This window comes from Bufo bufo, chromosome 6 (assembly GCF_905171765.1).
Source record: "Bufo bufo chromosome 6, aBufBuf1.1, whole genome shotgun sequence".
Lineage (NCBI taxonomy): Eukaryota > Metazoa > Chordata > Amphibia > Anura > Bufonidae > Bufo > Bufo bufo.
This window is the reverse complement of record NC_053394.1, coordinates 347,718,295-347,741,177: the sequence shown is the minus strand read 5'-3', so window position 1 is coordinate 347,741,177 and position 22,883 is coordinate 347,718,295. Positions and strand designations below refer to the sequence as shown.

Below are 22,883 nucleotides of genomic sequence, written 5' to 3'. Positions count from 1 at the left end.
CAATCTCGGAAGATTGCGAGGGAGTCGAGATAGAGACCAAATCACTGATCCCCTCTCCAGGGATGGAAGGGCGCATCTGAGCGGGACCCTTGGGGGTGTGCAGGAGACCGAGGAGAAATGTTCTGCTCTGGCTCGCTTGTGTGCAGTTCTACCTCACAGAAAACTGCCCGTGGCAGAGTAGGCCACACTGGTGGGGATATATCAACCAACGACCCAGAGGGTGGAGTAGGAATCTAAAAGGTCCATCCACCGGATTGCGTAGGTGGAGCTTATCAACCAAACAACCCGAAGGGTGGAGTGGGAACTTCCAGAGGTTCTCCACTGGATCGTGCAGGTGGAGAATTATCAACCAAAACAGCCCCGGAGGACGGATTGGGAACCAGAGGTCCTATACTGGAGTGCGCTGGAGAATTATCAACCAAACGGCCCCGGAGGACGGATTGGGAACTTCCAGAGGTTCTGCCCCAGATTGCGCTGGTGGAGAATTATCAACCAAAAGGCCCTGGAGGACAGATTGGGAATCCAGAGGTTCTGCCCCGGATTGCGCTGGTGGAGAATTATCAACCAAACGGCCCCGGAGGACGGATTGGGAATCCAGAGGTCCTGTACTGGAGTGCGCTGAAGAATTATCATCCAGAGGTCCTGTGCTGGAGAATATATCAACCAAAAACGGCCCCGGAGGGCGGATTGGTAATCCAGAGGTCCTGTGCCGGAGAACTATCAACCACACGACCCGGAGGGTGGATTGGGAATACTGCAGCTGTCCTCCCTGGATCTGCGCAGGTGGAGGAAAATCAACCAATGACCCAGGAGGGCGGATTGGGAACTATGAGATGTCCTCCTTTGTCCACTATAGGACACGGGCCCAGCCTGGTACCACACAGACCGGGTGGTCCTGCGGTGATGAGGGGGGCAGTATCAACGCACATTTAAACTTTTTTTTTTTTTTAAACTAAGAAGCCGGCCTCTAGGCACAAGAGGCAGGAAGGGCTTAAATTCCTCCACTTACTAACCTTGCACTAGGAGATTCCTAGATATGCCGGCCTAAAGAGGTGGCTGGGGAAGGGTTAAGGCCACATCCTCCTCAATCGCCACCTTGGTGTGGACCGGGGGCGGAGCTCAGCATGCTTTTGGAGGAGGGGGAAGTAGGGCGGGAAGAATTCGCGCCAGTGTGCACCCCCCCCCCCCCTCTCCCCTACAAGGGGACGAAGTTTGAGCCTAGTCAGGCCAAGCGGCGATCCAAGCCCTTTGCGCATGGCCGTTTAGGGCATCGCTAGCCCTTGCATCGGCCGAAACTACAGACCAGCAGTGCAGCGCCACCTGCGAAATGCGCCCACCCGTCAAGGACGGGGCTCCACCCCGCGGGCCGGGCGGACAGAGAGCGGGCCGGGCAAATATCGCGGGGCGTTTAACCCCCTCCGGAGCGACGCGCCCGGCGTCCGCTCCCGAAGGGGTGGAGGATGGTAGATGCGGCCTCAGGAAGAGCTTCCTGTCGGGGAGCGGGAGCTGCACTGCGCTCTCTGCATGCAATAAGACGCGGTCGGAGCACCGACAGTTCATAGCCAGGTACACACCACAATTACTGCGCTCCGGACCCAGTAGGGAATGAAGGGAGCTGGGAATGGCGCTATGCTGAAGCCTTGTCTGTTTGAGACTATTGCCACCAAGAGGGAGGGAGGGGGGAGACCAACCCAGAGGGTTAAAACATACTTACCTAGTTCTGTGTACTCACCTCATCTTCATCCTCTTCTGCTGCCATCTTCACCCTTCCTCTGGTCCAGCAGGGTCACCCCTTCAGCTACTGGCACCATAGTGGCAGGATGCTGGAAGAGGGACTTGGAGGGGTGACCCCTTGGCTGGCGGGATGCAGGGAGCGAGGCTGCCCTGGTCCACCTTGTCTCCTGTGGGGGAGGCAGCAGTGACCAGCACTGGCGCAACTCGACCCCGGGAGAACAGGGAGGTGAGGCGTCCACTGTTTTCCCATCTGAAAAAGAAGGGAAAAAATAAACTAAAATAAAAAATCTTCAGGAGATCCCTGCAGAGCAGGGAGGTCTTGCCTCCTATTGACACTAGAAAAAACTGAAGCTCTCTCTCCAGGCTGGAGGGGATATAGCTGCCAGGGGAGGAGCTAACAGCTTTTACTAGTGTCAACGCCTCCTAGAGGACATAGCTATACCCACGGTTCCTGTGTCCCCCAATGAATATGGGCGAGAAAAACGCTCATTTACACAGACCCATTGAAATGAATGGGTCAGGATTCAGTGCGGGTGCTATGTCTTCACGCCACGTATTGCACCCGTGCAGAAAACTAGCTCGTGTGATAGAGGCCTAATTCAGATGCTATTTTTTACTCTCTTGCAGCTTATTAAATGAGAAACACTGTAGCCAGCTAGTTGCGCTCCTTCACTGGCTACATAACTAACTTGTTTCCTAGTCTTTACCTATATAGTATGATCTTGATGCGGGCTGTCTGTGCCCAACTACTGTGCTTAAAACACAAACACGTTTGCTGCTTCCCGACATGTTTCGCCGGAAAACTGGCGTCTTCAGGGGATCGGGCAGGTATGTTTTTTGGGGCGGGGACCACCTTTTATTACATTGGTAAGTAATGTCAATACTCAGGGATCCAATATGCGAGGCTCAATTACTTATGGAAAGCTAAGGGAGGTATAAGGTTAGCGATAATTAGCCATTCCCTCACCAGTACGTCACTCGATCACCTGCTCGTGTTAGGATCAGTACGGCCGCCTCGTCTCTAACGGAGTTTCGCGCATGCGCGCCGACTTATAAATATTTCTGCACTGCTCGGCCGGTACTGCGCATGTCACAGGACTTTGCTTTTTTCCTCCGCTTCTAGCAATGAATCCAAGGATGCTGATGACTACAATTTTATGTACCGCATATATTATTCTCATCTCCACGATTACTTTATTTTATTCCTACATATCTAATTATTAAGATCATGATCATTCACCTCATTATTTTATATTGCTCATGATTATAACTAACCATTAACTGTATGAATTAATTTACTATAATTATTATAGCATTACAGCTCATAACAGATAGTATATCAATCAGGATTATAAATTTTATGCCACAATCATGATCATAATTGACCATTATTTTTATAATTGATTTACATTTACAATCATATACCTGATAAAATCAAACTGTACATGATGATATTAAAATAGTGAAATAGATGAGGATCATGATAAATCTAATTGTAGAATAAATATTAATTTATCAATATTGTGTATTTATTATTGGGATGAACTCGTTAGATTAATTAGCTAGTTGAGCTGGAGTAGATTTTATTAACTCCATTCTTCTCATTTTTAGTAATTAAATTCATTACTTTTTTGAATCATAATTTTTATTAAACTTTTTTTTTTTAAATTACAAACACAAAGTAAAGAAAAATCCTTCAGAAGGCATAAAGTTGGGTATATACAGTTCAATTGGTCATTCGGACAATTATCAAGACATAAAAAAGGTTTGTGAGACGCACAGGACTGAAGAAAAATCAGGAGGAGGTGCTGCCAGTAAAGAGGATCCGCCCTTCCTCTAACAATTGAATAAATAAAGATAAAAAATACTGGGCACTCTCGCTTATGTAGAATCATACACTTTATTTGTACATATTTATAATATAATCAATTGGTATATAAACGCATAGTCATAATAAAACCATTAATTGGATTAAAATAGGATAGATAACACACTAAAACAACTAAGCATTCAACACTATAAGTATAAAATGGATATATCCAGCCGTAACAGAACTAAAAATGGGGGGTGATCAGTCCATATAAATCAATAAATGAGGGAATCCCGGCTGTTGGCTAATAGTGGTCTTATAACCATAGATAATAACCTCGCAATGTCATATGGAGTCCACAATACTAATCCTTTTAAGGAGAATAAGAATGCTGCGGTTAGAATAATTTACTTGGGTGAGTATATTCGCGGCGTCCCGCTTTTACTCACTGTGCAATGCGGTTCTTTTTGTTGGTAAACTTGTCATCCAAAGCGCTCTTGAGTGCTCCTGTCGTAGCTGTATAATGCTGTGGCTTTCTTTCCCGTGTCTTTGGGGTCCTCTGGCTACCGCTCCGTAGTAGCTTAGAGCCGGCAAGCCCTGGGACTCAAAGTTCCTTTCCCCACGTCGGCTGACCTGCGTCACGATACTTTGTATCCTCGTGTTTTGCGCTTGTAGCCGCCGGCATGTCAGGGCTTAGTAAGTCACGGAATCCTCAATTGATTTTGAGTACAGCGCAGCCTTTATAATTCCAGCATATCCTTCTTATGATTACTCTGGGGGTCTCTTCACCAAACGCGTTTCGGGGTACTTGCCCCTTCCTCAGTGGTAGTGACTCCCCCGCAAATGTCTACTTTTATAGAGCCATACAGATTCAAATTATTCAAACAGGTGTTGATCCTCCTCATTTCCCTCAAAAGCTGATACGGAATTATCCATTCCATTCAAATTTCAACCTAATTGTCCATACAAACACTCTTGGATTTCAGATTGCATACTGCTTAATGCACATTAGTGTTCGCCGACCCCTATATATTCAATACACTCCTGGGTTAAGATACTATAATGTTTGATTCACCTTATTTACTTTCAGACAAAAAACAACCTGAAACCATTCCATGCGGTATCTATGCGGCTTAATTTGTTAGTCGGAGGGTTTTAAATGGCGAGTTTTATATAGGTTACTCTCTTATTCCCCCTGTCAAATACATATAACAGAATAACATAACTTTGAAATGAACCAGCAATGGAATAGACAGATGACTCTTGTATATTCCCAGGGACTGGCAACGAGGCTTTAACCCCCTAATAGCCAAATCCGATGTTGATCTCCATACTGCTTTATCTCTCAATCTTCCATGTCCTACTGTTCATATCTCCTATGGGGACCATATACATTATTCCCACATTCCCAACGGAAAATCCTTTTTCATTATTTTGATAATTTCTTCTTTTTAATATATTGATTTATTTAATTTATCTAAAAACAATTTTCTACTGTTCTATTGTTCTTCATAATTTAGAATCAGGGGTGGATTGAACCTTCCCAAAATGGGGGATAAGATGGTAGGTGGAGGTCCCCCACGAAGGGCCGAACCCCCCAGGAGAGAAAGAACCTGCAGGGGTTTTGCCGTCCACGGGGGACATCCACCAATTTACAGGAATCCGAACAACTCGAACTCTGCATTCAATCCGCCCGGCATCAGTGTATTTAGTTCGTATATTCGTTGGGACTCTAGTCTGGACATTTTACTTATATGGTCCCCTCCCCTCCATCCTTTGTCCACCTTGTCAATTGCTGCAAATTTCATACCTGTCGGGTTTTGGTCATGCATCAACTTAAAATGTTTGGACAATGTATGGGTTTCTAGGCCCTTTTTGATATTAGTAATATGTTCGGAGATACGTTTTTTTAAAAATCTTTTTGTTCTCCCAACATATTGGCGTCCACATGGACACTCGATAATATATATATAACATTGTCGGAGTTGCATGTTAAAAAATCCTTTATTGTATGTTTGTGATTATTGACCGAAGATATAATCTCTTGTTTTCCGGGGGAAAGAGGTTATCCTACAGTTCCCACATTTCCCGCATCTTTGGAAACCCTCTATATTCAGCCAATTTTGTAGAGAGGTACTTCCTTTATCTCCTCTTTTTACTGTTGGGGCCACCTTATTCCCTAAACTAGGGGCTTTGGTGAAGGTTATCCGAGGTTTTTCTGGAATTAGGGGGGCTATTGTTTTGTCCTTTTTCAATAAATACCAATGTCTCCCTATTATCTTTTGGATCTTCCTATACCCATCATTAAAAAGGTAAAATAATCCGTATCTCTTCCTTTTCCCCCATCTATATTCTTCACCTTTTCTAAAAAGAAATCTTCCCTTCTCATATTTCTCACTTTGTTCAAGGACCCAGTTATTAACTCCTCTGGGTAATTTTTTTCTAAAAATGCCTCTTTCATCTTATTTGCTTCTTTTTCAAATTGATTTTCTAATGTGCAATTGCGCTTTATTCTTTGAAACTGGCCTTGCGGTATATTAATCAACCAGCTAGGTAAGTGGCAGCTGTTATAGAATATATAACTATTTCTCATAGTGGGTTTCATAAAAGTACAGCTTTTTAATACCCTATCCTCTACAAAAAGTTTCAAATCTAAAAATTCTAACGTCTCCTTACTAATATTATGGGTGAATTTTAAGTTAAGATTATTACAATTAATTGCCCCTAAAAAATTCTCCAAAGATTCTTTGCCCAATTTCCAAATAAAAAGCACGTCATCTATATATCTTTGCCATAGCACCAGGTCCACCCCCAGTCGGGGGGTAATGTTTCGTTCCTCCCAATCCGCCATAAATAGATTTGCATAACTGGGGGCGAACCTGGTGCCCATGGCTGTGCCCTGGGTTTGAAGATAAAAATCTGTTTCAAAGTTAAAAATAATTATGCGTTAATATAAAATCTATACTTTGGGTTAAAAAATTAATTTGTTCCTCCTTCAGCCTCCCTTCTTGTCTTAATTGGGACTCAACTGTTCGTTTTCCTTGCTCGTGGTTAATAACTGTGTATAAGGATTGGACATCCAATGTGCCCATCCACCAGTCATCTTCAAATTCCATATTTTCTACAGTTTTTATTATTTGTGTCGAGTCTTTAGTGTATGAAGCAATCTTTTTGACTGTCGGCTGCAATAACACGTTAATATACTTAGATAGATTGCACGTTAAAGACTCTATCCCTGAAACTATGGGGCGACCTGGTGGGTTATTCATATCCTTATGCACCTTCGGTATGCAATAGAATACCGGTATTCTGGGATATTTGTTCAATATGAAATTATATTCATTCTCCGTTAAAATCCCTTTCACTTTGCCGTCTTCCACTAAGTCCGTTAGTCCCATAAAAAAGTCATTGGTCGGGTCTTTCATTAATTTTTTATATGTATCCTTGTCTGATAGTTGTCTATAGCATTCCTGTTTGTATTTTTCTGCGTCTTGTACAACTATTGCCCCCCCTTTGTCGGCTGGGCGGATGATAATCCTATTATCTTTCTGTAATTGTTTTAGGGTGCCAATTTCTCCCTTCGTTAAATTCTTGCGTCTTTTATTTATTAGCGTCTTTTATTTTACGTAGATCGTTCTCCACACTTTCTTTGAATGTCGCCATTTCATGGCTGATTTCGTTCCTCGGATATTTTTTGAAAAGGTTTTTGAGTTTAGTATGTATATATTTCTCCCTCTGGGTATGGTTCTCTATTTCTTTCTTGATCGGGTTTTTCGCAAAATATTTTTTAAGGCATAGCCGCCGTATGAATTTCTCTACCCCTATGAAGGTTGAGAATTTGTTAAGTTTTTCCGTTGGGGCAAATTTTAAGCCTTTATTTAAGAGGTGTTTTTGGACATTAGTTAGTGCAATTGAGCTCAAGTTAATAATGGAATCATTAATCACTTCTGATTCTGCTACCTGTGATGTCTTTCCCTTCCTCCTTCCTCTACGTACCTTCCCCTTTCTTCGTCGTGATATCTCGTGTTGTGATTGTATTGATTGTGTGGTTGTCGATATTTCCCTATATTCTGTGTCTTGAAATCCTGTGGTTCCCTGTGTGCTTGTGGTCTGTCTCTCAGGTTGTATTGGTGATCTATTAGTGGTTTGTGATAAGGTTTCTGTGTTCCCCTTGGGGGTGATATTGGCCTGGTCCGTATACGGTGGTGAGGTGGGGTTCGATCTAAAAAAGATTCCCTTTCTTCGAAAATTTCGAATCTATTGTGGATCGGTATGCTAAAATTACTGTGCCTATTTGTGTCTTTAGTGTAATTGTCCCGTGAGTTAGTGTTGCTCCCTACCTGATCATCTTCCCTAATGTCCCCTACTCTTTCCCTCTCCACACGTTGTGCTCCCCTGTCCTTTCTTTCTTTTTTATTTTTTTCTCCATAATCTCCCGTTCAATCTTGTCCAGATTGCTACATAATCTAGTTTGTAACATATTCAATTCCTCAGTTTTGGGGAATTTATCAGTTGTGATTTTATATCCGCAATTTTTTTTTGTTGTTTCTTCTAAAATTACGGCACGTCTTTTAATGATCAATCTGGTTAAGGCTACAGATTGTTCATATAGTAAATTGTCCCATTCTAGATCAAAGTAGACACTGCATAAGTCCTGAGCTGGAACTTTACTATAAGACAGGCCTTTTGGGATCTGGTTCACTTCTATACACCTCGTACGGGTTTTTATCTCCCATTTTTGTTTTAGTTGTCGAATGAGAAGCCCCTCTAATTCTCTGAAAACTTTACCCATACATACTTCCTCTCTATTTTCACTAATATCATTTGCTTCAAAAATAAAATTATCAACTTTTTGGTTTTTGGATTCTACATGATTCCACATATCCATAATTCTCAACAGTCCGTGCAGTCACCAGGGCGAATTAATAGATACAGAAAAAAGGTTTGTGAGACGCACAGGACTGAAGAAAAATCAGGAGGAGGTGCTGCCAGTAAAGAGGATCCGCCCTTCCTCTAACAATTGAATAAATAAAGATAAAAATTACTGGGCACTCTCGCTTATGTAGAATCATACACTTTATTTGTACATATTTATAATATAATCAATTGGTATATAAACGCATAGTCATAATAAAACCATTAATTGGATTAAAATAGGATAGATAACACACTAAAACAACTAAGCATTCAACACATAAGTATAAAATGGATATATCCAGCCGTAACAGAACTAAAAATGGGGGGTGATCAGTCCATATAAATCAATAAATGAGGGAATCCCGGCTGTTGGCTAATAGTGGTCTTATAACCATAGATAATAACCTCACAATGTCATATGGAGTCCACAATACTAATCCTTTTAAGGAGAATAAGAATGCTGCGGTTAGAATAATTCACTTGGGTGAGTATATTCGCGGCGTCTCGCTTTTACTCACTGTGCAATGCGAGGACATTAGGGAAGATGATCAGGTAGGGAGCAACACTAACTCACGGGACAATTACACTAAAGACACAAATAGGCACAGTAATTTTAGCATACCGATCCACAATAGATTCGAAATTTTCGAAGAAAGGGAATCTTTTTTAGATCGAACCCCACCTCACCACCGTATACGGACCAGGCCAATATCACCCCCAAGGGGAACACAGAAACCTTATCACAAACCACTAATAGATCACCAATACAACCTGAGAGACAGACCACAAGCACACAGGGAACAACAGGATTTCAAGACACAGAATATAGGGAAATATCGACAACCACACAATCAATACAATCACAACACGAGATATCACGACGAAGAAAGGGGAAGGTACGTAGAGGAAGGAGGAAGGGAAAGACATCACAGGTAGCAGAATCAGAAGTGATTAATGATTCCATTATTAACTTGAGCTCAATTGCACTAACTAATGTCCAAAAACACCTCTTAAATAAAGGCTTAAAATTTGCCCCAACGGAAAAACTTAAATTCTCAACCTTCATAGGGGTAGAGAAATTCATACGGCGGCTATGCCTTAAAAAATATTTTGCGAAAAACCCGATCGAGAAAGAAATAGAGAACCATACCCAGAGGGAGAAATATATACATACTAAACTCAAAAACCGTTTCAAAAAATATCCGAGGAACGAAATCAGCCATGAAATGGCGACATTCAAAGAAAGTGTGGAGAACGATCTACGTAAAATAAAAGACGCAAGAATTTAACGAAGGGAGAAATTGGCACCCTAAAACAATTACAGAAAGATAATAGGATTATCATCCGCCCAGCCGACAAAGGGGGGGCAATAGTTGTACAAGACGCAGAAAAATACAAACAGGAATGCTCTCCTGGGGGGTTCGGCCCTTTGTGGGGGACCTCCACCTACCATCTTATCCCCCATTTTGGGAAGGTTCAATCCACCCCTGATTCTAAATTATGAAGAACAATAGAACAGTAGAAAATTGTTTTTAGATAAATTAAATAAATCAATATATTAAAAAGAAGAAATTATCAAAATAATGAAAAAGGATTTTCCGTTGGGAATGTGGGAATAATGTATATGGTCCCCATAGGAGATATGAACAGTAGAACATGGAAGATTGAGAGATAAAGCAGTATGGAGATCAACATCGGATTTGGCTATTAGGGGGTTAAAGCCTCGTTGCCAGTCCCTGGGAATATACAAGAGTCATCTGTCTATTCCATTGCTGGTTCATTTCAAAGTTATGTCATTCTGTTATATGTATTTGACAGGGGGAATAAGAGAGTAACCTATATACAACTCGCCATTTAAAACCCTCCGACTAACAAATTAAGCCGCATAGATACCGCAAGGAATGGTTTCAGGTTGTTTTTTGTCTGAAAGTAAATAAGGTGAATCAAACATTATAGTATCTTAACCCAGGAGTGTATTGAATATATAGGGGTCGGCGAACACTAATGTGCATTAAGAAGTATGCAATCTGAAATCCAAGAGTGTTTGTATGGACAATTAGGTTGAAATTTGAATGGAATGGATCTTAATTCCGTATCAGCTTTTGAGGGAAATGAGGAGGATCAACACCTGTTTGAATAATTTGAATCTGTATGGCTCTTTAAAAGTAGACATTTGCGGGGGAGTCACTAGCACTGAGGAAGGGGCAAGTACCCCGAAACGCGTTTGGTGAAGAGACCCCCAGAGTAATCATAAGAAGGATATGCTGGAATTATAAAGGCTGCGCTGTACTCAAAATCAATTGAGGATTCCGTGACTTACTAAGCCCTGACACGCCGGCGGCTACAAGCGCAAAACACGAGGATACAAAGTATCGTGACGCAGGTCAGCCGACGTGGGGAAAGGAACTTTGAGTCCCAGGGCTTGCCGGCTCTAAGCTACTACAGAGCGGTAGCCAGAGGACCCCAAAGACACGGGAAAGAAAGCCACAGCATTATACAGCTACGACAGGAGCACTCAAGAGCGCTTTGGATGACAAGTTTACCAACAAAAAGAACCGCATTGCACAGTGAGTAAAAGCGGGACGCCGCGAATATACTCACCCAAGTAAATTATTCTAACCGCAGCATTCTTATTCTCCTTAAAAGGATTAGTATTGTGGACTCCATATGACATTGCGAGGTTATTATCTATGGTTATAAGACCACTATTAGCCAACAGCCGGGATTCCCTCATTTATTGATTTATATTGACTGATCACCCCCCATTTTTAGTTCTGTTACGGCTGGATATATCCATTTTATACTTATAGTGTTGAATGCTTAGTTGTTTTAGTGTGTTATCTATCCTATTTTAATCCAATTAATGGTTTTATTATGACTATGCGTTTATATACCAATTGATTATATTATAAATATGTACAAATAAAGTGTATGATTCTACATAAGCGAGAGTGCCCAGTATTTTTTTATCTTTAATTATCAAGACATGTTCATAAATGACAACCAGCTTACAAAAATAAAAAGGCACATTATACAACGATATACCTCTTCATTTGTGGTACCCAGAGAAAAAAAGAAAAGTATTAAATAACCCACCCCAACCCTCCCTCCCAACCCCTCTCCCAGTGATGAGAAGAGCACTCCACCACTATTAGAAATGAAATGCCTCATGGGCCCGAGGGAGACATAGCCGACACCCAAGTACAGGCCCATCCCTCATCCTTGCCATGAAGAGCTATTCTCAGAACTTCTCCACTCCAAGTCACCCACACTAGTTTCCCTTCCCAGTCTCGGTCTTTTATATGCAGGATCCAAAGCCCTTTGTGTCACCGAGACCACTCATCCCAACACAGCCCAGATACTCATACTCAGTCACATCACGGTGTTCCTATAAGACACCTACTTGTCCCATATTTTGATGAACTTGGCTAAACACTGCCTTTTAATATATACACCCTTTTTCAGGCGGATGATCTCGTCCACTTTGTTCAAGAATTCGGCCCTAGATGGGGGCTGAGGTCTAAGCCAGTTTTTAGCAATTAGTTTCCTGGCCTGGAAAAGCAGACTTTGCACCCCAAGAAGTACATTACAGTTTTTAATGTCTAATATTCCCAACACACATGACCTCGGTCCAGGCGGAACCTCAGCTTGATATGCTTCTTTAAAAATTCATTACTTTTAATATCACTGGATATCCTGCTGTTAATGACATCAATTCATATGAATATACACAAAAAAATTAAAGAATAAGAATTAAAAAGAGCCCCAATATATTTCATCCAATATATATATTTTCCACATATCCTTTCCTTATATTATCCAAATTATTATTTATTTTCATTTTATTTTTTTTAATTTACTTTGGGTTTTAATTTTATTCTATGGGGATCTTATATATACATAGATCTACTATATGTCAATTGCATCCAATGTCTAAAGGTGGTATATCTCTCACTAGCTTGTTTTCTCTTTGAACAGATATTTATATTTCTAAATTATTTTCATAGCTACAGATTGTGTCAATTCAAATATATAAATAACCACTTATTCATATTTCCTATAAGTAAAACCTCAGTTAAAGGGCTTCTGTCACCCCACTAAACTAATTTTTTTTTTTTGTGTACTTATGATCCCTATCCTGCGATATATGTATACATTATGTTATTAATCATTTTCGTTCAGTAGATATGTCAAAAAACGTACTTTTATAATATGATAATTACCTGTCTATCAGCAAGTAGGGCGTCTACTTGCTGGAAGCATCCGCAAAAAACCGCCCCCTCCTCCTGTCGATTGACAGGGCCAGCCGCGATCTCCTCCTCCGACTGGCCCTGTCAGCATTTAAAAAATCCCGCGCCTGTGTTGATTCGGCGCATGCGCTCTGAGATAAGGAGGCTCGCCTCCTCAGCACTCCCTCAGTGTGCCTGCGCCGATGACGTCACCGAAAGAGAAGACGTCATCGGTAATTAGCATATTATAAAAGTAAGTTTTTTTACATATCTACTGAACGAAAATGATTAATAACAATGTATAGCTATATCGCAGGATAGGGATTATAAGTACACACAAAAAAAATTATTAGTTTAGTGGGGTGACAGAAGTCCCAATGGTCATAAGGATTTCAAATGATAGATCCATTTGGTTTCCTTTTTTTGCCATTTCCTATCAATATCTCCTCGTCTCCGACCGATTTTCATTTTCTGTATTTCCCAAACTCTCAAATTGTAGGGATTCCCTTGATGATAATTCCTTACATGTCTACAGAGAGGTGCATCTTCTTTTGTATTTATGCTACTCAAATGTTTGGAGATACGTCTCTTCAGCTCTTGGATCGTTTTACCGATACACAGTTTGGGACAACTGCATTGAATGGCACATACTACACCCGTGCTTTTACAACTGATGTAGTCTTTTATCACATATCTCTTTCCATCAATTGGATTCATAAATTCCTTTGTGGGATTCATAAATGTACAGAAGGTACATCCCCCACATGGGCATGGACCCTTACTGACTAGCCATGTGTTAGTCCTTTACAACAAAAAAGAAAAACTACCGGTATGTACCAGAACTTCTTTGAGGTTTCTCCCTCTCCTGTATGTAATTGTGGGATTAATAGGCATCACTTCTTCAAGGTCCCTATCTGCTTGCAGGACATGCCAGTGTCCCTTTAAGATCCTATAGATTGTTTCATGTTGTATATCAAAAGGTTCCTATACAGCGTATTATTTTCTTTTCTCCTTTATTTTCTCTTTTTTGAAGTAAAAACTGTTTCTCTCAGTATTTTTTGCTCTATAATAAGCTTTATGAAGAACCTTTTTCGGATACCCTCTGGCCAGGAATCTTCGATATAATAGATTGCTCTCTTGTTCAAAGGAAATTTCGTCTGTACAATTCTGTTTTGCTCTCAAATACTCTCCCACTGGGAAACCTTTTTTAAGTGACACAGGAATGATGGAAACTTTTCCAGTGTAGGAAGTAATTTGTTGTTGTCGGATTTCTATAGATACCAGTAGAGACACTGCCGTCAGGCTGCAGGGTAATTCTCAAATCTCCAAAAAATTGGGACTGTCAGGTTGTATTTCTGCTGTAAACTTTAACCCTATCTCGTTCTCATTTAGACTCTTTGTAAAGTTAAAAAATTCAGTTTCAGTCAGGGTGGATAAAAATCCATTTTTTTTTTTTTTAAAAATAAAAAAAAAAATCAGATTTTTTTTTATTTAAATCTGATTTTTTTTATTTAAATCTGATTTTTTTTATATAAAATGCTTTTTGAGGAAAATATATTACCATCCAAAGGTTATTCCATCATGAAATAAAGATTAGTTTTTTAATTATGTAGAATAAGGCTGTACGTGGACTCCCATATTGTTGAATGGATTAGGCAGTGGCTGAGGGACAGACAACAGAGGGTTGTAGTCAATGGAGTATATTCAGACCATGGTCTTGTTACCAGTGGGGTACCTCAGGGATCTGTTCTGGGACCCATATTGTTTAATATCTTTATCAGCGAAATTGCAGAAGGCCTCGCTGGTAAGGTGTGTCTTTTTGCTGATGACACAAAGATTTGTAACAGGGTTGATGTTCCTGGAGGGATACACCAAATGGAAAAGGATTTAGGAAAGCTAGAGGAACGGTCAGAAATCTGGCAACTAAAATGTAATGTTGATAAGTGCAAGATAATGCACCTGGGACGTAAAAACCCAAGAGCAGAATATAAAATCAGTGATACAGTCCTAACCTCAGTATCTGAGGAAAGCGATTTAGGGGTCATTATTTCAGAAGACTTAGAGGTAGGCAGACAATGTCATAGAGCAGCAGGAGATGCTAGCAGAATGCTGGGGTGTATAGGGAGAGGCATTACCAGTAGAAAGAGGGAGGTGCTCATGCCGCTCTACAGAGCACTAGTGAGACCTCATTTGGAGTATTGTGCTCAGTACGGGAGACCATATCTCCAGAAGGATATTGATACTTTGGAGAGAGTTCAGAGAAGAGCTACTAAACTGGTACATGGATTGCAGGATAAAACTTACCAGGAAAGATTAAAGGACCTTAAAATGTATAGCTCGGAAGAAAGACGAGACAGAGGGGATATGATAGAAACTGCTAAATACATAAAGGGAATCAACAAGGGAAAAGAGGAGAGAAGATTTACAAGAAGAAAAACTGCTACTAGAGGACATAGTTTTAAATTAGAGGGGCAAAGGTTTAAAAGTAATATCAGGAAGTATTACTTTACTGAGAGAGTAGTGGATGCATGGAATAGCCTTACTGCAGAAGTGGTAGCTGCAAATACAGTGAAGGGGTTTAAGCATGCATGGGATAGGCATAAGGCCATCCTTCATATAAGATAGGGCCAAGGGCTATTCATAGTATTCAGTGTATTGGGCAGACTAGATGGGCCGAATGGTTCTTATCTGCCGACACATTCTATGTTTCTATATGTGTAATTTTTTTGGAAAATAAATTCCATTAATCCATTCACAATGTCATGCTCTTCCAGAGGTTTTTGTAAGATTATTGGGCAGTTTCTCTGCCTACAAGATATTATCACAGATGCTTGGTTTACTTTTGACTTAGCAGAGATCACATGCCTGTTCTTCACAGCAAAAATGTTATAACATGAACAGAGTTGAGAAAAATACCTTAATTCTAACTTCTACAAACCTATGAATGCAGAATCAACCTAATCAAACTAATATGAAAAGTTGTTTAAATCTTCATCTACTTGCATATTATAAGTTATACCAGCAAGAAGTAGTCTTTATGTAGAAAACTAGGATTTAAAATCAAGCCTTACTGACTAGTGATTTAAATAGCGATTTAAATCAAATCCACCCTGGTTTCAGTGTCATCCCAAAAAAATAAAAATTAAAAATGTCATCTATATAAGGATCCCAAAATAAAACATGATTTGTGTAATGTGTGCTTAAATCCATGAATACTATACGATCTTCACACCACCCTAAGAACAGATTAGCGAAACTCTGTGCACAAACCCTGCCCATTGCTGTCCCGTTAATCTGTAAATAATATTTACCATCAAATGTGAAATAATTGCGAGTTAACAAAAAACGCAAAAGTGTAGTAACAAAATTATTGTGCTCGTAATATATTGTATGCCTTTCATATTGAGAAATGAATCTATACTGCCCTAATGCCCAGTTCATGTTGGATACTAATGTAAAGTGCCTCTACATCAAGACTGGCTATCAATGTATTTTCATTTATATGTATTTCCTGCAGCCTGACGACACTGTCCTTCATAAAAAACATCAACCTATTCCTGGAAGACCGATTGTCTCCGGAAATCAGAACCTTTGTGAAGGAATCAGTACGGATGTTGAAGAAATGATCTCCCCATTTGTTCAGACTCTCCCATCCTATCTAAAAGATACGAAGGAGACTGTCGTCAGGCTGCAGGAAATACATATAAAGGAATTTTTGAACTTTACAAAGAGTCTAAATGAGAACGAGATAGGCTTAAAGTTTACAGCAGAAATACAACGTGAAAGTCTCAATTGTTTTGGATTTGAGAATTACCCTGCAGCCAGACGGCAGTGTCTCTACAGATACCTATAGAAATCCAACAACTAATGGCTTCCTACACTGGAAAAGTTTCCATCCTGTGTCACTTAAAAAAGGTATCCTAGAGAGAGCAAGACGGAATTGTACAGAACACTGGCATGTCCTGCGAGCAGATAGGGACCTTGAAGAAGTAATATCTATTAATCCCACAATTACATACAGGAGAGGGAGAAACCTCAAAGACATTCTGGTACATAGTCATTACCAACAAAAAAGAAAACCTAACACATGGCTAGTCAGTAAGGGTTCATACCCATATGGGGGATGTACCTTCTGTACATTTATGAACCCCACAAAGGAATTTATGAATCCAACTGATGGAAAGAGATATGTGATAAAAGACTACATTCAGTTGTAAAACCACAAGATATTGATAGGAAATTGCAACAAAAGGAAACAAAATGGATCTATCATTTGAAATCCTTATCACCATTGGGACTTAACGGAGGTTTTACTTACTCATCTTTCCTATAAGTGGTTATTATAAATTTGAATTGACACCATCTGTAGCTATGAAAATAATTTAGAAATATAAATATCTGTTCAAAGAGAAAACAAGCTAGTGAGAGATATACCACCTTAGACATTGGATGCAATTGACATATAGTCGATCTATGTGTATATATAAGATCCCCCATAGAATAAGAATAAAATAAAAAACAAAAAGTAAATAAATAAAAAATAAAAAAATTTGGATAATATAAGGAAAGGATATGTGGAAAAGATATATATTGGATGAAATATATTGGGGCTCTTTTTATTTCTTAATCTTGAATTTTTTGTGGAGATTCATATGAATTGATGTCATTAACAGCAGGATATCCAGTGATATTAAAAGTAATAAATTTTATTACTAGCCTAAAAAGGAGACGAATGGAGTTAATAAAATCTACTCCAGCTCAACTAGCTAATTCATCTAAGGCTACTTTCACACTCGCGTTTTGGGTGGATCCGTCATGGATCTGCAAAAACGGATCCGTTACAATAATACAAGCGCATGCATCTGTCATGAACGGATCTGTTTGTATTATCTGTAACATAGCCAAGATGGATCCGTCATGAACTCCATTAGAAGTCATGGGAGAGGGATCCGGTTTCTATTGGGCCAGTTTGTGTCAGGACGAATCCGTTTGGCTCAGTTTCGTCAGGCAGACAGCAAAACGCTGCAGGCAGTGTCCGCCTCTAGAGTGGAATGGAGACTGATCGGAGGCAAACTGATGCATTCTGAGCGGATCCTTTTGAATTCAGAATGCATTACGGCAAAACTGATCCGTTTTTGATCGCTGGTGAGAGCCCTGAACGGATCTCACAAACGGAAAGCCAAAACGCCAGTGTGAAAGTAGCCTTAGCAGTACATCCCAATAATAAATACACAATATTGAAAAAATTCATAATATTTATTCTACAATTAGATTTATCATGACCCTCATCTATTATTTCACTATTTTCATATCATCATGTACATTTGATTTTTTCAGGTATAGGATTGTAAAAGTAAATAAATTATGAAAATAATGGTCAATTATGATCATGATTGTGGCGTTAAATTTATAATCCTGTTTATGATATACTATCTGTTATGAGCTGTAATGCTATAATTATAGTAAATTAATTCATACAGTTAATGGTTAGTTATAATCATGAGCAATATAAAATAATGAGGTAGATGATCATGATCTTAATAATTAGATATCTAGGAATAAAATAAAGTAATCATGGAGATGAGAAGAATATATACATAAAATTGTAGTCATCAGCATCCTTGGATTCATTGCTAGAAGCGGAGGAAAAAAGCAAAGTCCTGTGACATGCGCAGTACCGGCCGAGCAGTGCAGAAAGATTTTTATAAGTGGGTGCGCATGCGCGAAACTCCGTTAGAGACGAGGCGGCCGTACTGATGCTAACACGAGCGGGTGACGTACTGGGGAGGGAATTGCCAATTATTGCCAACCTTATACCTCCCTTAGCTTGCCATAAGTGAGTGAGCCTCGCACATTGGATCTCTGAGTATTGACATTACTTACCAATGTAATAAAAGGTGGTCCTCGCCCCCACACACATACCTGCCCGATCCCCTGAAGACGCCGTTTTTCCGGCGAAACATGTCGGGAGGCAGCAAACGTGTTTGTGTGTTTTAAGCACAGTAGTTGGGCACAGACAGCCCAAGATCATATGATATAGGTAAAGAGTAAGCAACTAGCTGGCTAGTGTTTCTCATTGAGAGAAACAAATAGCATCTGAATTAACCTCTCAGTTACTGGATGAAATATGGGGCAAAAGTCTACCAACTGCTGAGATTTTTAATTAGTCTCACTTAATGTGTTGAGTAATAACTTTTATTTTAATTTTCTTTTAAAAAATATGTCTTAGTTACTAGAGCACGTGTAACTACACGTTCTATAGTCAAAAGACTATGTGAAACTAAATTAACAATGTTCTAAAACATCACACACGGTGCCGACTGGTCCTCTATTTTGTAACTCCACAGCACTCCGCTCCCTTAACAGTGTCATCCACAGCGCCCTGCCCCTTTAAAGCTGACCTACAGCAGTGAAGAAAAATGGCTGGGTTGTTATGGAAACCTGGTGTCAAACTGTGTGTATGTGGAGACTAAGAGCCTGCGAGCTTCTATTGGCTGATAAGGGTCACGTGACCAAGCTTCTATTGGCTAATGCATTTTTTTGAGAATCTCTCAGCAACGGTACATGCTAGAGAGCAGAGACCCAGTCTAAAACCTTCCCGGACACCCGATGTACCTGTGTGCCAAATTTTGTGATTGTAAATGCGACGGTACGGATTCCTTAAGCGGACATAAACACATACACTCAGCTTTATATATTAGATATATACACACACAGAGATGCCCCTGTACCAACAGTTACCTTTAGTATGGGTGGTCCTTAAAGCAACATGCAGTGCAATGCCAGAGATGCAGACGCCAAATCCCGACCAGTTGAGTAGGCTCAATTTATCACCAAAAAGATGGGCCGCCAATAACAACACACAGAGTTCCTGACAACAAAATGATAACGTCAGGCAGGTCTATGTAATAAGGCCAGATAATATACAGTAATTCTATCAGAAGGGAGTGATCTAATAACGCAACAGCTGTGGAAGAGAAATACAAATCTGTGCCAAGTAAGTCGCTCAGCAGAATATGGGTGGTCATAACAACCGTCCCTGAGTGTCATTACACTCCCATCCAGAGAATGGCAGGGGATAGAGGGTCGTGTGGGGAGACGTGTCTATCAGCAAAACCCTCTGATACACACTGCTCATGCGCTAGTTACCTGGATATTCAGGACCTGAGCAAACTTTCATCTGTCTTGGACATCAAGAAAACTAGATCACGTGCAGTGTGTCTCAATGGAGCTGTTGATGGACGAGCTAGCCCTACAGGGCATTGTGCCTGGTTTAGCAGTGAATTTTCAGGCGATAGGCTCCCTTTAACACCACCACAGAAGATTGACAATGATGAGGCTTACTGGGTGGACAGCTGATGGACAACAGGTGGGAACTGTACCTTGAAGATGCCAGCGATGGAAAGGGTAAGACTGGAAGTTTTGGAAACCAGTAGAAACTCAGAATATCCAAGGCCAAATGCAAGCAGTCCTCCCACACCAAGGGTGGCCAATACAACAAGCAGGCTTTGGGCATCTTGATAGCGAAAAAGCTGCGTTGATGCGGATACGTGCAGACCTAAGAAGGAACAGACCAAGGAACCACAGTCACCACTAGTGTTTTATCACTGGACAGTGAGAATTAGATGCCTCTGGTGGTAGCGCTGTCACTTTACTTTCCAAAAACAAGGGGATGAAGTCTGGGAAGGCTGGGTGATAACCCACGTGAAAGCTTTAATAGCATCCATACTGGTTGTCATCTAGCTTTCTCCAAAAAATAAAATTATTAAGAATCATTAGCTGGCAGGAGGACCTAGCACTTTTTCCACTTAGTGTCGCTCCTAGTGGCAGTACCTATACCCACGGTTTTCTGAGTCCCCCAATGAGAAAGAAATTTTACCAGCTCGACAAAAGACAAAATCAAGGACTGTAAAGAAAGCGGTAAATCTCACCTTCAATGCCAATAAAAAGCGGAAATAGACTGAGGAACATGAGAGGCTGTAAATGAAACATGGTGTCTATGGGATTCTGTAAACCTGGGAGAAAAAAAAAGAAGCAAGATGAGTAACAGACCTGGATCCATAACCACTGCACTGAAGGACAGGAAGCCAGCGGTACAAGGGGAGAGGATCTGTGTGACACCTCTGTATAGTTATAGGAGGCCTGGCATGTCCTACAGCGCTCAGGGTCTATTTATAGCTGACAAACCCAACCTCGAAATCCATGAACAATTTCTGCCCCTTTTCTTTTTTAAAGGGGTTTTCTAGGAGCTAAATATTGATTATCTATAGTACGGCGGCTGTGCTTGCATTACAGCTCAATTCCATTCACTTGATAGGGACTGACCTGCAGAAAGGCCATGTAACTGATGGACATGACGTCACAGGCCTAGGTAGAGGCTGCAGGGTTTGCTCAAGTGACGTGCCCTTTGCAACAGCTAATCGGCAGGGGTTCCAGAAGTCTGAATCCCGCCGATCTGATAAGGACAACTTATTGTAAAGTTAGGCCATTAATACAAACCTACAGGAAAGCCCCTTTAAGAGAGGTGCCATAAGGGGGAACAGGCATCTCTAGAATGGCTAGTAGACTTAAAGGGAAATGCAGAGGGAGGATAATGAGAAATAGGCAAGAGCCTTCAGCACTGGAGAGTATAGGGAGTAGAAAGATGAGCTCATGTGTAACCTGGGGGTAGCCGTTATTTAAGTGGGACTACGAGAAAAGGTTTAGGACAGGGATAAGCCAAGAAAAAAAAAGGAAGAAGAGGAGACCAAGTAGTGGTAATATGATTACCTACCTTTGACATACAAAAGACAGACCACCACCAGCCTTCCATTTTGAGATGTTGTGTGATGTTTAAAGGGGTTGTCTCACTTCAGCAAATGGCATTCATCATGTAGACAAGGTTAATAAAAGGCACTTACTAATGTATCGCGATTGTCCATATTGCCTCCTTTGCAGTCTTGATTCAATTTTCCATCACATTATACACGGCTCGTTTCCAGGGGTTATAACCACCCCTGCAGCGCAGACACGAGGTGGCCGGGACGTGTTCACATACGTACCTATGTGTGCTCCCACAGTCTCGACCACCAGAGAGGCCGGCGCTTTTTCCTATAGTGTTCCAGCACAGGCACCGCTGCTGGATTGCAGGGTGGTCCTAACCCCTGGAAGCAAGCAGTGTATAATGTGACAGAAAAATGAATCCAGCCAGCAAAGGAGGCAATATGGACAATCACAATACATTAGTAAGTGCCTTGTATTAACTCTGTCTACATGACAAATGCCATTTGCTAAAGTGACACAACCCTTTTAAGGCATGATCGCCGGACCTATCAGCATTATCATTTCCAATGTTATGCTAAGATTTGGAATAATTAGCATTACGTCTATAGAACTCTTCAGCAGCACAACTTCAAAATGTACAGATGTCGTTCTACTGCTGGCACTTACCTAGCTCTGCTTTCTGCATGAGGATCTGAGTGAGGGTCCACCTGATCCCACCCAGGCACGACGCAGCAAGAACCAGAAAAAACCCTCTGGCATCAAACTGTGTTGACTTGAATGTGAACATGAAGAGGCCTCCAGAAATAAGCAGCACCACAAGGATAAGAGCTGGTTTCTAAAGGAGATGGGAGAAATAAGAGTGAGTCCCAAGACCTCAACTTCATTTATTGCACATTTTCTCTTACATTGCAAGATGTCCACCAGAACATCAATACTAGTGGCTGCTGCAGTGATGTCATGTCGACAACATATGACCGCTGCAACCAATCACTGGCCTCAAGCGGTGCACCCGAAGAGGTCAGTGATTGGCTGCAATAGTCACACTGTTGAAGTCAGATCACCACTGCAGCCAGGTAGATAGAACCCGGCCAGGAAAACCAAAAGCAGTGATGCAGGATCTGGCAGGTACAGGTGAAACTCGAAAAATTTGAATATCGTGCAAAGTTCATTTATTTCAGTAATGCAACTTAAAAGGTGAAACTAATACATGCAAAGCGAGATATTTCAAGCCTTTGTTATAATTTGGATGATTATGGCTTACAGCTTATGAAACCCCAAAGTCACAATCTCAGGTACCCTTTGCTCAGGGGGTATGGATTAATTAATTAGCTGACTAGCATGTGACACTTTGAGCCTAGAATATTGAACCTTTTCACAATATTCTAATTTTAAGTTGCATTAATGCAATTCCTTTTAAGTTGCATTACTGA

The 22,883-nt window shown here is 40.8% G+C and overlaps 1 protein-coding gene across 3 annotated transcripts in view; it reads right to left on the bottom strand.

Annotated features, from left to right (window-relative positions):
• The window catches only part of SLC35C2 (solute carrier family 35 member C2), a 46,134-nt gene that overhangs the window by 10,368 nt on the left and 12,883 nt on the right, over nucleotides 1-22,883 (bottom strand). For all 3 annotated transcript variants that reach the window (XM_040434600.1, XM_040434601.1, XM_040434602.1), the window contains 4 exons: nucleotides 22,120-22,288; nucleotides 20,622-20,705; nucleotides 20,073-20,248; nucleotides 19,432-19,561 (listed from right to left, as the gene is read on the bottom strand). In XM_040434600.1, coding sequence (XP_040290534.1) covers nucleotides 19,432-19,561; nucleotides 20,073-20,248; nucleotides 20,622-20,705; nucleotides 22,120-22,288 — 559 coding nt within the window. The remainder of the gene's footprint in view (nucleotides 1-19,431; nucleotides 19,562-20,072; nucleotides 20,249-20,621; nucleotides 20,706-22,119; nucleotides 22,289-22,883) is intronic.